General features: G+C 59.7%; 6 protein-coding genes across 6 annotated transcripts; 3 read left to right on the top strand and 3 right to left on the bottom strand.

The window, feature by feature from the left end:
- Window positions 1–60: 60 nt before the first annotated feature.
- Window positions 61–908, top strand: A1Q1_07503 (uncharacterized protein; the record flags this gene model as incomplete). Its single annotated transcript, XM_014327032.1, has 3 exons — window positions 61–490; window positions 645–754; window positions 792–908. The coding sequence occupies 3 exons, from the start codon at window positions 61–63 to the stop codon at window positions 906–908; spliced, it is 657 nt and encodes a 218-aa protein (XP_014182507.1).
- A 229-nt stretch (window positions 909–1,137) lies between these two features.
- A1Q1_07502 (uncharacterized protein) lies at window positions 1,138–4,419 on the bottom strand (the record flags this gene model as incomplete). Its single annotated transcript, XM_014327031.1, has 6 exons — window positions 1,138–3,072; window positions 3,126–3,261; window positions 3,311–3,319; window positions 3,363–3,815; window positions 3,947–4,000; window positions 4,070–4,419. The coding sequence occupies 6 exons, from the start codon at window positions 4,417–4,419 to the stop codon at window positions 1,138–1,140; spliced, it is 2,937 nt and encodes a 978-aa protein (XP_014182506.1).
- A 681-nt stretch (window positions 4,420–5,100) lies between these two features.
- Window positions 5,101–7,474, bottom strand: A1Q1_07501 (uncharacterized protein; the record flags this gene model as incomplete). Its single annotated transcript, XM_014327030.1, has 9 exons — window positions 5,101–5,159; window positions 5,208–5,964; window positions 6,016–6,286; window positions 6,470–6,506; window positions 6,582–6,756; window positions 6,816–7,037; window positions 7,078–7,086; window positions 7,179–7,270; window positions 7,312–7,474. The coding sequence occupies 9 exons, from the start codon at window positions 7,472–7,474 to the stop codon at window positions 5,101–5,103; spliced, it is 1,785 nt and encodes a 594-aa protein (XP_014182505.1).
- Window positions 7,475–8,117: 643 nt separating this feature from the next.
- A1Q1_07500 (peroxisome biosynthesis protein PAS1 (Peroxin-1)) lies at window positions 8,118–10,596 on the top strand (the record flags this gene model as incomplete). Its single annotated transcript, XM_014327029.1, has 4 exons — window positions 8,118–8,377; window positions 8,465–8,864; window positions 8,953–10,353; window positions 10,396–10,596. 4 exons carry the CDS (start codon window positions 8,118–8,120, stop codon window positions 10,594–10,596), a joined length of 2,262 nt encoding a protein of 753 aa, XP_014182504.1.
- A 1,063-nt stretch (window positions 10,597–11,659) lies between these two features.
- A1Q1_07499 (cytochrome c oxidase biogenesis-related protein) lies at window positions 11,660–13,492 on the top strand (the record flags this gene model as incomplete). The annotated part of the gene is made up of 2 exons (XM_014327028.1): window positions 11,660–12,273; window positions 12,562–13,492. The coding sequence occupies 2 exons, from the start codon at window positions 11,660–11,662 to the stop codon at window positions 13,490–13,492; spliced, it is 1,545 nt and encodes a 514-aa protein (XP_014182503.1).
- Window positions 13,493–13,677: 185 nt separating this feature from the next.
- A1Q1_07498 (recombinase) lies at window positions 13,678–15,036 on the bottom strand (the record flags this gene model as incomplete). Its single annotated transcript, XM_014327027.1, has 8 exons — window positions 13,678–13,717; window positions 13,905–13,919; window positions 13,965–14,020; window positions 14,089–14,164; window positions 14,254–14,503; window positions 14,555–14,668; window positions 14,738–14,882; window positions 14,941–15,036. 8 exons carry the CDS (start codon window positions 15,034–15,036, stop codon window positions 13,678–13,680), a joined length of 792 nt encoding a protein of 263 aa, XP_014182502.1.
- Between the last annotated feature and the right edge of the window lie 791 nt (window positions 15,037–15,827).

The raw sequence follows: 15,827 nt of genomic DNA, 5'->3' as shown, positions 1-15,827 counted from the left end.
GAGAAAGCTAATGTGCCATTAGCACCGATTTGGTCCCGCGGCTATGCAAATGACGCACTCATGTTGCCACCTGAAAGTGCAAAGAGGCTCGACATTTCTTCATCAACAACACCTACTCCATCCAACACAAAATGCCTCGTGACGAGCCTCTGCGCTACAACGACTCCCCTCCTCGCGGAGGCGCTCGAGGACGAGGCGGCCGTGACCGCTCCCGCAGCCCAGTCAGGGATTCGAGGCGCTACGATGACCGGAGGGACCGGGATTATGGCGGTGACCGGCGGCCGCACGACGATCGCGGCGATCGGGACTACGGACACCCCGACCGTGAGCGGCGGTATGAGCGTGGAGGCTACGACAGGGGACGGGGCGGATACAGCCGCGACTCGCGCGATTCTCGCGATTCCCGAGACTCGAGGGACCGTGACTGGGATCGGGATCGTGGAGACAGGTACGGTGGCCGCGGGGGACGGAGCGGGCGCGACCGCTCTCGGTCCAGGGAGAGGCCGCTCGACCGCCGTGCCATTGAGGAAGGACGCCGGAGACGTGAGGAGGAGCGTGCACGCGGTGTCGTATACACCGACGATGGACGCAAGATCGAGCCGGAAGGTGAGTTTTGCGGAGTTGTACTCGTAACTGACAATCAGCTCCACCCGCCGAGGAGGAAGAGCAGGAGGCCGAGCCCGCCGAGGAGATGGACGAGGAGACTGCTGCTATGGCGGCCATGATGGGATTCGGAGGGTTTGGAACCACGAAGGTGAGCTCAGATTACGCTTCTTTGAGCTGACATGAAGGGTGCCGAGGTCGAGGGCAACGATGTTGGCATGGCCAAGGTCAACAAGAAGCGCACTTGGCGTCAGTACATGAATCGTCGTGGTGGATTCAACCGTCCTCTCGACAAGATCAAGTAGAAAATTAGAGATTCTCTGTGCGTCGAGTTGTGGGCCCGTTGGAGCTGTGTTGATTTCGATATCTATGTCACCTCTTAGACTGTTGACTCTGCTGCCTGTGCTGTTAACCAAGCTATCCGTAATACATGTCACTACAGATAACGACCCAAATATCGGGGAATCAAAATATACGGTGAGGTATTGCTATATTGCTACGATGGTACTGCGTCGTCTCGAGATGTCTCATAATTTACACGGGCTCTCCGGAATTGTTGGCGAACTTGTGAAGGATGAAGTTGAGGAAGGTCGTTTCGTCATCCGGACCGGGTTCCGATCCGCTTCCTTCGTCATTGCCGCCGGTCTGCGTAATCGTGAAGGGGTTGAAGGCCCCCATGTCCATATTCCCTGGTCCAGGAACGCCAAGATTGGTGAAGTCGAAGCCGTCACCCACGGCTGTGCCAAACTCGGCGCCGTTCGAGCCGAACAACTCTGCGCTGTTCTGCTGGAGCGTCGTCGTGAGCTGGTCGTTCGGAGACGTGATCGGCAACGACATGTCGGTGTAGGATGACAGGCCAGAGATCTGGTTGGCGTTGTTGTTCTGACTGCTGACGTTTTGGAACTGCCCATGAGGGCTGGGGATAATGTTGGGTCCAGTCGCGTTGAACCCGGGCGACGCTCGGGCACTCTCAAAGCTGAATGGATTCTCGGGAGACCAGTTGCCGAGAGAGTCCTTGCCGCTGTCTGAGCCCTCCCGTTTTGCGCCGGTTGGAGGCTGCAGAGGTCGGGGCACGCGGCGCATGCCAGATGCGTTCTGCGAGCCAAACGGCTGGTGCACGTCCAGTCCGGGCATCTGCGGTGCAACATAGCCCCATGGCGAAGCCGAGGACATTTGATTGTTGCCATTCGACGCCGACGACATGGATCTGCGCTGAGCCATACGCTGCTCCTCCATCTCGCGGCGCTGCTGAAGTCGGAGTTGACGTCGCTCCTCCTCGGCCGCACGGCGACCGGAATTGGTCTTTGCCAATCCAAGAAGAAGGTCGACGGGCGTGTTCTCATCACTGCCTTCGCCGTTGGCAGCACGCTGCTTCTGAGCTGCCCCGTTGGCAGTGGAAGGGGCAGCCTTTGTAGGGTTCTTCGCGGTGAGGAACTCAACGATGGCCAGCTCCTCCTTGACAATGGGTTCAGAAAGACGTCCCTGCTCATCGCGGGCACGACCGGATACCACGTTGAGCAAGTGACGGAGCTCGTCTGCCTGGGGCGAGTCAGGGTCCAGCTTGATGGTCACACCCAGAACCATGTACGAGTTGAGCACACGGTATCCGCCGGAATTAATGATCAGGTCACCCTTCTCCAGCATGAAGGCGCGACGAGACAGCAGGTCGGCACGTGCAGATTCAATAGCCGCATTCCGCGAGTACGCGTAACGTCCGTCTTGCGGTTTCCGTCGCAGCAGGTACGGGCGATTGAGGGTGATACGAGTGTAGTACCACTCGCATGCAAGAAGGTGGCGTTGAACAAAGAGGTACGGGTGGCTTGCGTCGAGGCTGGTATCGGGGTTGATCATCGCAAGGAAGGAAGGGAGTGAATCTCGCCAGGCCAGCAGCTCCTTGTCCAGAGCCAGGACGGTTTGATAGTCCGGCATCTGGATAGTGAAAGTGTGGTACGCGATGCGACCCATAATCTCGGCCAGCTTGTGGCGCACGATCACGTAAGTGTACTGGGTTGGCTTGGTCATGGGGTGGCCGGCCGGGTCGAAATCACCGCTTTCAATCTCCTCGTCGTCAAGATTAGCCGGTGGGCGCGCGTCGGTATGCGCATCCGAGATCGAAGCGGGTCGACCAACGAGGAGCGAAATGGTTCGGTCGAGGTGATAAAGCATCGCCCAGGCACGACGACGGACCTCCATCTCGCGCTTGTCCGTCATATTGAGCACCGTACCATCACGGTAAAGGCCGAGTTGGAAGGCTGTCGTAAGGGGCGTAGAACCCTCGGCAGGACGGCGGGTGAGCAGCATGTATCGTGACGCCAGCAGCCCCGCGAAAAGGACTTCCAGGTTATCACGTTGCAGCGCCTTGGCGTATTCCAAGCCACTGCGCGCCGATCCGTAGAATCGCCTCGACCAGCCTTGCTGCTCATCGGCTGGCACGATATCCGGTCCAGCAGACAATACGGCAATCGCAAGCTTCATGTCAGCGACTAGGGGCGAGGAAGGCACCATGTCCGTGGGTCACTCACCACAATGAACATCAAAGGCAGCCACTTGATGGTATCGGCATCGATCTTCGGACTGGTGGGATTGCGTCCAATGGAGTCGAAGAAGGCAACGTATCGGCGCTCAAAGGCAGGTCGGTTCATCTTGTAACGAGTCCAGCTGCAAGTAAGTTAGCACCCCACATTTGCCCCAGGAGGAAGTTACGCACTCGATGTCCCTGATTGTCAGCACGAGCCTCCGGATGACATAACGCAACTCACCTGAAGTACAGCTCGACCAAAGCGTCGGCCATGCGACGCCCCGGAACGCCTGCAATGAGCCATTCAAGATGGTTCTTCGTGATGCCACTCTCCCTAAGAGTCAGAAGAAGGTCCCGAAGCTCGGCGTTGTCCTCAACACTGAGCGAGATCATGCGACCTTCTCGCAGGCCCCAGCCGAACCCTGATCGCCCAACAGGGGTGGAGGTAGACAGGTTTGCGGGGAAGAGGCCGGATGGAGGCGGCTTGTGGGGAAAGACTTGACGAGGCGGTTCAGCAGTGGGTTGCGGTGCTGATTGAGGATGGAAAACATCTTCGCCTTGAGTTGCGATCGACGAGACATCCGGCGAGGAGTGGTCTGCCGGTGCTCTGGAAGCCAGTGCTTGAGGAATCACAGACACCAGGCGAGTGAGCATACCCTCAATGGTGGCGAGACGTGCGTGCACGTCCGAGTTACTGGGCATCAGTCAGGACGTCGTTTGAAACCACGGTCTTCGGCTAGAACCTTGAGGGGACAGTGCTTCCCGAGAATGACAGCTGCCCAGGCTACACGAAAACACATGCAGTGTATTGGTGTTTGTACTCACGCGTTGGGGTCTTCGACGCCGTTCAAGAAGGGTCGACACAGATGCGGTACGCGTCTTGCCACACATTGAGAACACGGTTCCTTGCGATCGCACTTCTGCTTTCGTCGGTGACACTCAACGCACGAAAAGTGGACTCGGGTACGCTTAGCCTCTCTGGGCCGTGGAACAGGAACAGGTGCCGGAGCGGCAACATTCGCCGATGCAGAGGAGGATGCGGCGTCATCGCCTGCTTTTGCGGCTCCAGATGCCGCTGTCGGATGGGCCTTCCGCTTCTTGTCGTTGGTGGCGGTTGCTGCAGACGCTTGCGGCGCCGGCGAGGCTGAAGCCGTCGCGCCGCCCGAGGAAGGTGCACGCTGGATCGGCAAGCTGGTCGGACGAGAAGCGGCTGACGCCGATGGCGTCGAGGATGAGGATGCCGCCGCCTCAGGTTTGGCCGGCGCTGCAGCAATGGACACGCCCGAGGGCGCCGACATCGTGAAAGCCAGGAATCACGGACGACGAAGTCGGTGACAGCGTGCCGGAGAGTGGCAATGAAGCCGGGAAGGCGGGAATGAGACTAAGTGGACAGTCGCCGGCCGCTGGTAAGTAGCCGTGAATGCCGCAGGATCTTGTTGACTGGGAGCGCGTCGGTCAACAACGTGGGGGTGGGGGAAAGCCGAAGGTGGAGTGCAAGTCGAAGTCGGGTCGAACAGTCGGGACCGTCTTCGATGCGAGGCTGAGAAAGCTATGAGAGAAGATTGGTGGTTGGGGAGAGTCGTGTGGGAGTGGCCGGACGGGAATAGGTGAGATGGTGAGATGTCAACTGCAGCCATGCTGTCTCAAGCTGCCAAGCAGTTAGCAGGATCAAACTTAGGGCGGAGGCAAATCTGCGGGTGGACGTGAAGCTTCAGGTGGGGAAGGCGGCAGTGGCAACCTGTGGGCAGTCTCCGCCAACCACAGCTCGCCCAAAGTTCGCTTCACGTTTTAATCTCGGATTTTTCCTGTCCTCCTGTCGTTCGATCGCATCCTGCCGTCTGCTCCCTGTTCAATCGACCCTGCTCGCTGTTCCAGCTGACATTCCTGCCACGCCTGCGGCCATGCACATGTTGGGCCCAGCGTCTGCCCGCGCGCCGCAGACTAACTCGGAAGACTTCCATTCAACTATATACAACACGTTACAACGGAGGACCCCGAAATCCGGTTCGATAGCGGTCTACCGTGAATAGCGGGTATCCTAAAATATCGTTTATACAGTGTGACAACAGCTCAGACCGGCAGTTACCGGGCCACTGTTGCTCAACGTCCATGCTTGACGAGTCGAGCTTACGCGCAGAAGTGGACGCCTCCGGCATGTCGAAAAGCGAGGGAAGCTTCGATCCGGTTTGAAGAGGAGGAAGCTTGCTCGACAGGGGCATGCTCATAGAGCTACCGACGCTGTCGAAAAGGGTAGGATAGCCGTTAGCCTGGTGGGTACCCTGGTGGGAGGAGCGGAGGCCGAGAACGGCGGGCTGGGAGTTAGTGGCCGCTTGCCAAGTAGGCGCTTGAGCCGCCCGTGCTGGGGTGTCTGCTGAACTCGGGGGCCCGGAAGTCTCGTTGACGAGGTTGGCGATTGAGAAGGCTTGAGTCGAAGTAGTAGACGTTGACGAGGCGTATGCTGCGCCAGTGTTATTGACCCAAGCACTGTTCAAGCCATTCGTGTGGCACGTCATCTCGACTCCAACGACTGTGGCCTCCCACTGTGTTCCAGCGTCGAAGAAGTTGGAAGGGATTTCGTTCTCATCATCGGATCCGCCGTCGTCACTCTCAGCACCAGAGTTGTCCTGCTCAGGGGCATTTTCTTGGGCCGGAAGGATGTCATCTTGGTGCATGGTGCGAGCCTCGTCCTCGGGTAGGGCATCACAAATGTGGTTGTACTTCTTCGCGTGGTCATCGCTGTCTTGGCGACTGCAAGTGCGACCGAACTTGCAGTTAGGACGATTCCGAACGTCAGCCGGACGCGCCTGAAGAGCTTCGGGCTTCTTCAACTCCCTCATCCACCACTCAAAGAGACCAGCCTAGCGTCAGTTACAGGTTAGATCTCCGTGACTTACGCAAAGGATCTCGTCGGCACAGCCGCCACAGATACGTGACTCTGAGGCACTGTCGCCAGCCGACATGACGGCCTGCTGCATCTCGTCGGCCATGCCTGTTCGCAATCGAAGATTGAGGTCGGCCCGGTTCATCATCGCAAGGATGCCGCCCGAGTCCAGGCCCTCTGGGGTACGGAGCCATTCCAGGATCTGCTTGTAGATGTATTGGGCCGACATGTGCTCGTTGTTCCCAAGATAGATGCCGAGATGGTACATCTCGGTCCAGTTGTCCCTGCAGAGTAAGTTCACGTTGAGTGGCCCTACTCACTTGAACGCCATAGCAAGCATATCAGATGGACAATCCTCTAGCATATAGGGCAGGGCATGGAATTGGCTGGTAGGCTTCGAAGCAGAAACGGTTACGCAGTCACAGCCGGTGGTCTGAAGTCAGCCCTATGCAGCGGGGTGTACTTACGGCGTCCCCACAGAATCCTTCGCCACAGATGTTGCAGCTGGAGCACTGCGGCCCGTTACTCGGGGACAGACGCTCACTAGACATCAGTAATGGATGAGAAGATGAGACTTACCATCCGGCGCAGAGGCGGTGGCCCTCGGGACAGAGTCCGTCAGCTCGAAGGCATCGATCACGTTCAGCCGGAACCTCGAAGCGAGGAACCGGCTGGGGACACCTCCACTGGCCTTCCTCGGGGTAACACGAACGGCACGGACGCCAGAATTCGTGCTGTTGCAATTGGCGGGGCGCTGGTGGAGGGGTGGGGAACTACGGTGTCAGCATGAAACAATGCTAAGCCGATGCTAACCTTGATGACCCCGGTGGTGGACTTGTAGAGCAACTCCGCCTGACGGTGCTCGTTGGGAGGGCGGGCCACATCAGGTCGACTGGCGAGGAGAATGCCGACCATGGTCTTCGCAAGTCGGCAAGGAGTAGCGGTTTGGACGGGGGCGTGCCGGCAGTGTGGACAGGAGATGGGCTCTGGCACAGGGTCGCCGGGGAGCAGTGACGGAGGGTACTTGGGCATAGACTGAAGGGGTTAGCAGAAGCGTCGGAAGGTGACGACTGACCTTAATCCACTGCATGACGCATGAGCCGCAGAAGACATGTCCGCAGCCATTCAATGCCACAGGCTAAGGCGCCGTTAGCGAGCACTAGAGCGCACACTCACCTCGATAAATACGCCTGCGCACATGCCGCACTCCAGCTCCTCAACGAGGGCGTCCGCGGTACGGTCCTCGGTTGCTTCAGTGTCGTTGTTTGCTGCAAGGGGGTCAGCGGGATCATCAATGACTGAAACTTACCGTTGGTTGGAACATCATTGAGGTCACCGGGACTGGACGATGCAGTCGAAGCTAAGCTTGTGCGAGCTGACTTGGATCGGTGGGGTGATGACGACTCAGAGCCGCAGCTGGCGTCGAACTCGTCCCTGGACCGGATGAGGCCCAGCCTGGTATCTGTTTCCATTCTGTGGTCGGTGGCCCGAGCCATGGAATGACGGGTAGGAGATGGTCGTGACAAGGAAGGGTGTGGATGGCAAGAGGTGACCACTGGTGGTGATATGAACGAGGAAGGGTCCAAGAGCAGGGGTGAGGTGTCGGGAAGAGAGATGGAGAGAAGGTGAAAAGGAGGCAAAGGCGCAAGGAGTCAAGGTGAGTGTGCATGTGCGCTAGCGGTGGATCGGTGGAACGGTGGCATCGGTGGTAAGGCTGGCCCGGTGGCAACGGCAGATTAAGATTAGTGAATTCGTGAGATACGCAACGGGAACGACCGCCTGGCGCCTGTCGCACCCCGCCCACGCCTTCCCTCGCACCAGACCTATGCTGGTCATTGTTCTCCGACTTTCATCGATGCATCACGTTCTATCCCTCCTCGCCATCGTCGATGTCGGCGAGCGCGCATCAAGCTTCATGGGGATTTGCCACCCTGTCCAGTCTCACGATCCCACATGTTACAGTCACACCATATCGCCCGTATCAATTCAGGAACGAGTGGCCGGGGCCCCACCAGGGTCAGTCACGTGACGCTACCCTACCGATTTCTAACGTTTCAAAGGTGATGAGGACGACAGAAAGATATCGTCATTGCGAGTTCGCGTCACCCAGACATCATGTCTGACCCCATCGCCACCCTCAACACGCTGCACGTCGAGTTTGAAGACAGCGGGTCTGAGATCCCAGCTCTTCGGCGCACTCGCCGTGCTCACGTCTCCCCCGACCTACTGAAGGCGAAGAAGCTTCTCGCCGGAGATTGGGTTCTGCTGCGAGGTACAGGCTCTCCGATCGAGGACTCAACTGTTCCCAAGCCCCTCGGATGGATCGTGGCCCAGCTATGGCCAAGAATTGGACTCGATGAAGAGAGTGAGTTCTGGTAACTGCCTTCGCAGCTGACAGCAGCTCTTGCGCTCTCGCCCGGCCAGATCGACAACCTCGGTACCCAGCAGGTTGACTTGTACAGGTTCCCGGCGGCGGGTTCCAAGGGCATTCTGAAGAACGTCACAGTCAAGCTTCTCAGCGAGCCGAAACCCTCGAAGGGCAGCGACGAGACTGGCCAGAAGCGCGAGGTCGAATGGCAGCGTGCAGCTGTCAAGGAGGCTCTAGCTGCTGTCAAGTACGTTGCGCCGGGCTACGTCGTCACCCTAAGCGATGAGGAGACGCAGTACGTTGTCACCGAGTACGAAGTCTCTGCCAAGGCTGCCGCTGCCCGAGCTGCCACCGCCGGTGCTCTCGCGAAGGAGCTGAAGTCTTTGAACCTGTCGGACATTCCGGACGTGTACGAGGTCGAGTGGAGGACAAAGGTCTCCCTCGCATCGGACGGGGAGGGCAAAGCCGGATCGTCAGGAGCTTCCAAGTCTTCTGTAAGCTAACGATGGCGTGCTCAGCTGACTTCAGACGGCGGTCATTCCTTCGTACATCAACATCTTTTCTCCCTCGTCTTCGTCGCAGTCGTACCTGCAGCTCGGTGGACTTGAGCCTCAGATCAAGCAGGTCAAAGCTCTGCTCGATTTGCCGCTGAGGAACCCCGAAGTTTTCACCCAGTTTGGCCTAACCCCTCCCCGCGGTCTGCTTCTCCATGGTCCCCCGGGAACGGGTAAGACTGCGCTCGCTCGTGCGATCGCCGCCTCGACGCCAGGCTGCAGCTGCATTGTTGTGAATGGACCGGAACTCTCGAGCGCCTTCCACGGTGAGACGGAGGAGCGGCTGCGGTCCATCTTCGAGGAGGCGCGTAAGCGCTCCCCGTGCATCATTGTGCTGGACGAGGTGGATGCGCTGTGTCCCCGCCGAGATGGCGGAGAGGGTGGCGAGGTCGAACGTCGCGTCGTCGCCATGCTTCTGACGCTCATGGACGGCATGACGTCTGACGCGAAGGAGCACGTCGTTGTCGTGGCCGCGACCAACCGTCCGAACAGCATCGACCCCGCTCTTCGCCGGCCAGGACGCTTCGATCGCGAGATCGAGATCGGTATCCCGGACGCTGCGGGCCGGCGACAGATTCTCGACATCATGCTGTCAAAGATGCCGAATGCGCTTTCGGCGGAGGAAATTGCCTCGATCGCGGCACGAACGCACGGCTATGTCGGTGCCGACCTCGGGTCCCTTGTGCGCGAAAGCGCGTCTGCTGCTATTCAGCGCTGGCACACGGCCGGCGGGGAAGGCAGCCCGCAGTTGACCTACGCCGACATGCAGGCCACACTCCCCACGATTCGACCCTCGGCGATGCGCGAAGTGTTTGTCGAGACGCCGACGGTGCGCTGGAGCGATATCGGCGGGCAGGCGGAGGTCAAGCAGAAACTGCGCGAGTGCGTCGAGTGGCCGCTGACGCACGCGGACACCTTCGCCCGCCTGGGTGTCGACGCCCCCCGCGGCGTGCTTCTCTACGGCCCGCCCGGATGCTCCAAGACGATGACAGCCAAGGCGCTCGCTACTGAGAGTGGTATCAACTTTATCGCCGTCAAGGGACCGGAGCTGCTGAACAAGTACGTCGGCGAGAGCGAGCGCGCGGTGCGCGAGATCTTCCGCAAGGCGCGAGCTGCCTCGCCGTCCATCGTTTTCTTCGACGAGATCGACGCCCTCGGTGCCGCCCGCGATATCGGCGAGGGCCACGGTGGAGTTTTGACATCGCTCCTGAACGAGATGGACGGTATCGAGGCACTGTCCGGCGTCACGGTCGTTGCGGCCACGAACCGCCCCGATGTTCTCGACGCGGCGCTCACTCGACCGGGACGTCTGGACCGTATTCTCTACGTCGGTGCGCCGGACCTCTTGACAAGGCAGGAGATCTTCAAGTTGCGCATGAAGAGCATGGCCGTCGATCCCGAGGTTGACGTTGCCGAACTGGCCAGGATCGTGAGTTGAAGCTTATGTCGCTTTTCATAGCTAATATAACAGACCGAGGGCTGCTCGGGAGCAGAGGTCGCGAGTATCTGCCAGGACGCGGCGCTGGCGACGATGAACGAGGACCTCAACGCGCCCTTCGTCAAGAAGGAGCACCTGCTCAACTCGGCGCGCACGGTGCGGCGGCGCATCACGCCCGAGATGATTGAGTTCTTCGAGCACTGGCGCGACCAGTCGGGTATCCGCTCGGCGTAGAATAGATCCTAGATATGATAATGATACATCTCATGCAACAGTGCAGTTGTGGTCTAATGACGCCGCCACGCCCGAAACGGCGGTCGCAGCGGCGCTTATCGCCCGAGTTCAGGCGCTCTTCTCGCCGTCCTTCTTGAACACGAAGCGCATGCCGTACGCGTCCTCTCCATCGCCGTCTGTTTGTCAGCTGACGGTTGGTGTTACAACCCACAGTATCCCTTCTCCATGGCGTGGACCTCGAAGCCGAGTGTGTCGCGGTAGAGCGAGATGGCGGCGCGGTTGCTCTTGCGCACGTGGAGGGTGATGAAGCTCGCATTGTAGTGCGCGACCATGGCCTCCTGCGCCTGCTTCATGAGCTTGTTCGCCAGTCCGAGGCGGCGGTACGGCCGCAGCACAGAGATCGACGTGACGTGCCCGCTGGGCTCGGCGCTCGGCTCCTCCTCCCTGTTCGTCAGCTTCCTCCGCGCCTGCGAAGCTCACATCTTGGCCAGAATGTAGCCAACAACACGTCCGCTGGGGTCGACGGCGACGTAGGACAGCTCAGGCCACGTCAGGGCGTGGTACAGGTCTGGAAGTCAGCTTCCGGCGCCAGCATTAAGCTCACAGTACTTGAACGTGTAGTTCTCCGGAAGGTTAAGCAGGTTGGCATTCTGCATGCCGAGGAGGTCCTCGATCTGTCCTGTCAGCTAGAAGAGGGTGGCGAAGCTCACAGTCGCCTGCCTGATGTCCATGTTGTCGCTGTCGTCGTTCGGTGGACTTTTGACGTCGTTCCGGTCTTCCTCGACCATGTCCTCATCTCGATCGAACTGAGGTTGACGCTGATACCTGACCACGTGGAGTGAAAAGTACGTGTACCATAACCAGAGATGTATTAGCTTAATCTTCGGAATTCCGGATCACCCAGCGAAAGGACCAGCCAAGGGCCCAGGGGTGAGCGGTCCTGGCCGAGCCAGCCGAGCCCGCAGTGTCAGGTCCGGGATCACCCATATTTCTGAAGACGTTTGAAGGTCGTATCGCGTTCGGGCTTTTACACCGTCTACCACACCACACTCCTTGCTTCACCATGGCGGGTCTCTTCCAGCCCGTCTCGGCGCTGCGGCTCCTCGCGCGCCCCGGCGGCGTTGCGCCCATCCGCAGCATGCGTACGTTCAGCACGCTGGGGAGCATGAGCTCGCACGTCTCGAGCCACGCCCGTCCCCGCGCCCCGTACCCGGCTGCAGGCTACTTTGGCCCTTCGTACCTGCCCTTCTCATCGTCCAAGGCCTTCTCCTTCTTCACGCCATCTCGTTTCGTCTCTTCGTCTTCGCCCGCTTCCGCCTCTGCTGCCGCCTCCGCCTCCGCCTCGACCGATGCCTCCGTCCCCAAGCCCGAGGACGTGCGCACGATCCCCAAGTCGCTCCCAACATGGCTGCTCGGCTGCTCCGCTCTCGTCTTTGGTATCATTGTCATTGGTGGTTTGACCCGTCTCACTGAGTCTGGTCTGTCCATTGTCGAGTGGAACCCCATCACTGGCGTCCGTCCCCCGATCACCGACGCGGAGTGGGACGCCGAGTGGGAGAAGTACCGCCAGTCGCCCGAGGGTATCATGCTGAACTCGGAGATCTCGCGCGCCGAGTTCAAGAAGATCTTCTACATGGAGTGGGCGCACCGCATCGCCGGCCGCACCCTTGGTCTTGTGTGAGTACTGCGAGCGTAGCGAGCCGCATTGTGGCCAGTTTGGCATCGCCACAAAGAAGGCCGAGGCCGAGGGGCCGACCCCGAGGTCTTCCGATATGCGGACCGACTCTTGATCAGATTCTCGACGAGGACCGCTCAAGCTATCCTCGGAAGATGGAGGCAGTATCGGAGGCGTCCTCGTCAGCGTGGCCGGCTTGGCGCTCTCGCTTGCGCTCTTCCGCTGCGGCGTGCGGCGTGCGGCGTGCGGCGTTCTCTTTACGGAAAGCCCGGACCAATGCTAACGCCCAGTTTCGTCATCCCTGCCATCTACTACTGCACGCGGTACAAGCTCCCCCGTGGCCTGCCCACGACGCTCCTCGCCCTGGCGGGCGGTATCGGTTTCCAAGGCTTCCTGGGCTGGTACATGGTCGCGTCTGGCCTGAAGGAGGAGATCATTGAGAACAAGGAGCACCCCCGAGTGTCGCAGTACCGTCTCGCGGCGCACCTCTCCGCCGCTCTGGCGCTGTACATGGGCATGTTCTACACTGCGCTCACGCTGCGCCGGGACCAGAAGCTCGCCGCGCAGTACAAGCAGGGCGGTGCGGGTGCTGCGGCCGTGGACCGTCTCACGACTGCGCTCTCCTCGCCCGCCGTGAGGCGGTTCCGCGGCCTCATCGGCGGTCTCACCGTCATGGCCTTTATTACCATTGTCTCTGGCGCGTTTGTGGCCGGCCTCGACGCCGGGCTCATCTACAACGAGTTCCCGTACATGGGCGAGGGCTTCCATCCCCCCCTTGACGAGCTGATGGACCCGCGCTACGCCAAGAAGGCAGACGGAAGCGACAAGTGGTGGCGCAACATGCTCGAGAACCCCGTCACGGCCCAGTTTGACCACCGCGTCATGGCCATTCTCACCTTTACGGGCCTCATTGCCCAGCACCTCATCGCGCGCCGCCCCGTGCTCCGTCTCGGCGCCAACGCGCTGCCCAAGTCGACGCAGAGGTGGAGTGCATGGACCGCAGCCGCCGCACTCGGCCAGGTCTCCCTCGGCATCTCGACGCTGCTGTACCTCGTCCCCATCCCGCTCGCGGCCGCGCACCAGGCCGGCGCCGTCGTCGTGCTCTCGTGTCTCATGGGTCTTGCCGCTTCTATGCGCCGCCCCACACGCGCAGTGCAGGCTATGAAGCAGGCTGTCAACCAGGCCAATGCCGCCTCGCAGGCTGCCGCCAAGCGCTCATAGAAGGATAGGGAGTAGGGAATTGGAGTCAAGTAGCTAAAACACACTCAAAACAGTGTTGTACAATCACCTCTCATCGCATATAGGTCATATAGGTCCATGCCATTTTGCACCTCTAGTCACACTGCTGCGAAAACAAAATATAGGGTACATCACAGGGGTGTCTAATAGTCTGTACAAGGGGGCTTTCACTCCTTCATCTCCTCCGGGTCGCCGATACCGTTCGGGCTGGTTGTCAGTTAATCTAGCGATCTACCTAACTCACTTGATCGCAAAGATGCCCTCTGCCTCGGGGAGACACGGGCTGTCGACAATCTTGCACACACGCGACGAGCCGCGGCCCTTGCGCAAAGACAGTCGAGTCGTTGACGCATGCGCCCTGTTGGTTAGCTACGGCACCACAAGGCTAGCTTACATGATGTTTCCTCCACTGTGGATTGTCAGCTATGTTCGCAGCCCTCCCAGCTGCACTTACATCGGCTTCTTCGCGTCAGCAACAGCGAACTGTCCTCCGTCGACCTGCGCGACGACCTGGTTCGTCACGACGACCGCGACACCGAACTGCCGTCAGCTTTCACTTCAGCTGCAGGTTAGCTCACCTCGTCCGCCAGGCGCATCAGTGTTCGGAGGAACTTGGCGAGGTGCATTTGCCGGGCAGCCAGCTCTCCACGTCCACTAAAGTCTGTGCGGTACAGCGACGTGATGGAGTCGACGATCAGGAGCGAGAATCTGCCGTCAGCTGGGTCATGGCCTCATAGGCTCACCTCGATTCGGCCATCATCGCGCTCGCCTGCACGAGCAGCTGCATCTGGTGGTCGGCGTTGTATGCGCGCGCGTACGCAATGTTGTCCAGCACCTCTTCCCCGTTCAGTCCGTACCGCTCCGCCACCGCCAGCATGCGTACTGGGCGGAAAGTACCCTCGGTGTCGATGAAGAGACACTTGCCCTCGCCGCCACCGAGGTGTACCGGAAGCTGACAGGTGACGGCCAGCGTGTGACAGATCTGCGACTTTCCTGTTCGGAACTCGCCTGGGTGTCAGCTGAACCAACGACTGCACAACTTACCGAACAGCTCCGTGATCGAGCCAGTCTCGATTCCACCGCCGAGGATCGTGTCGAGGCCCACAGAGCCGGTCGTGATGTGCACGAGCTCAGACCGTCGCGAGTGGATCTCAGTGGCTGTCGTGAAGCCCATAGGAACGAGCTTGCAAGCTGCTGTCAGCTGTGCATCCGGACGTTATAGCTCACCTTCCGCCAGAATCTTGTCAGCCTTGGCCTCACTGATACCCTTGATCGTCGCGAGCATCTTCTTTGGTGTGAAAGCGACGGCCTCGATCGTGTGCAGACCCTCCTTTGCGAGCTTCTCGCAGTCTTGCTTCGAGATACCGTATTCCTGCGAGTGTGAGCTTCGGCTTCGTGGATCTGGCAGCTCATGTAATGTCGACGCGTACCTCTAGCTTTGCCACTACCATGGGGCCGGCGAGCTCATAGTCCTCCTCGTCCTCCTCGCCCTGTCCCTGGAACGGGTCGTGTTCTCCTTCAGCCATGATGAGATGTGATGGGTGTGTGTCGTGCGGGTGGCGAGGAAGGTGATGCTGTTAGACAAAGTCGGATTATCAGGAGCGGTAAGTAATGAAAATGGAGGCTAGCTGACTGGACTGGGCGGCCAGACTCGGCGCAGTGGCCCCTCAGCGAGACGCGTGTTTTTGTTTTGGAGCCGCGCTGGTGGAGGTCGCAAGGAAGGTCAGGCGCGAAAACATTAGCTGACGTGTGCTAATGACTCAGAATGCATCCGCTAATGGAGGGTCGATTAGAGCGGCATTAGACTTGGGTGTTAGTGTGGAGGCCGAGGTTGATGTCAGCATGGTCGCCGGGCTAGGCCGAGATGAAGACCAGGCAGATGCAGGGTCGAGAGCCAGGGCCCTAAACGGTCGGTGGCCAGGAACCAAGTGAACTTGGTGGTGCAGCACCTGTGAATCGAATCGATCAATCCAACCGGGGCATGGAAGTGAACGCCGTGTGCGCCGGCTGGAAGGGTCGAGTGAATCGAGGGATCGAGGTGGATCGGATCGGGAGGGCTAGAGCGTCTTCTACGGTGGAGCGAGCAACAGCCCGTAGCGACCCCCGCGCCCGCGACAAGGAAGCGACCAAACTTTAAGGCACCTGGCCAGGCAAAGGAACGGAACTTGGGCCAGTAGTGCTCATTATGCAATGGGATCCTGGTGGGCGGTGGACTCAAATGGCCGTGCCGTGCGCCGTGACTATGGACCGTGGTCAGCTGCGTACATGCGCATCTGCAATCGGCCGGTCCCACCGAATATGGACGGTTTGCTGTGGT

This window comes from Trichosporon asahii (assembly GCF_000293215.1).
Source record: "Trichosporon asahii var. asahii CBS 2479 unplaced genomic scaffold scaffold00010, whole genome shotgun sequence".
Classification (NCBI taxonomy): domain Eukaryota; kingdom Fungi; phylum Basidiomycota; class Tremellomycetes; order Trichosporonales; family Trichosporonaceae; genus Trichosporon; species Trichosporon asahii.
This window is presented reverse-complemented; position numbering and strand designations above follow the sequence as displayed.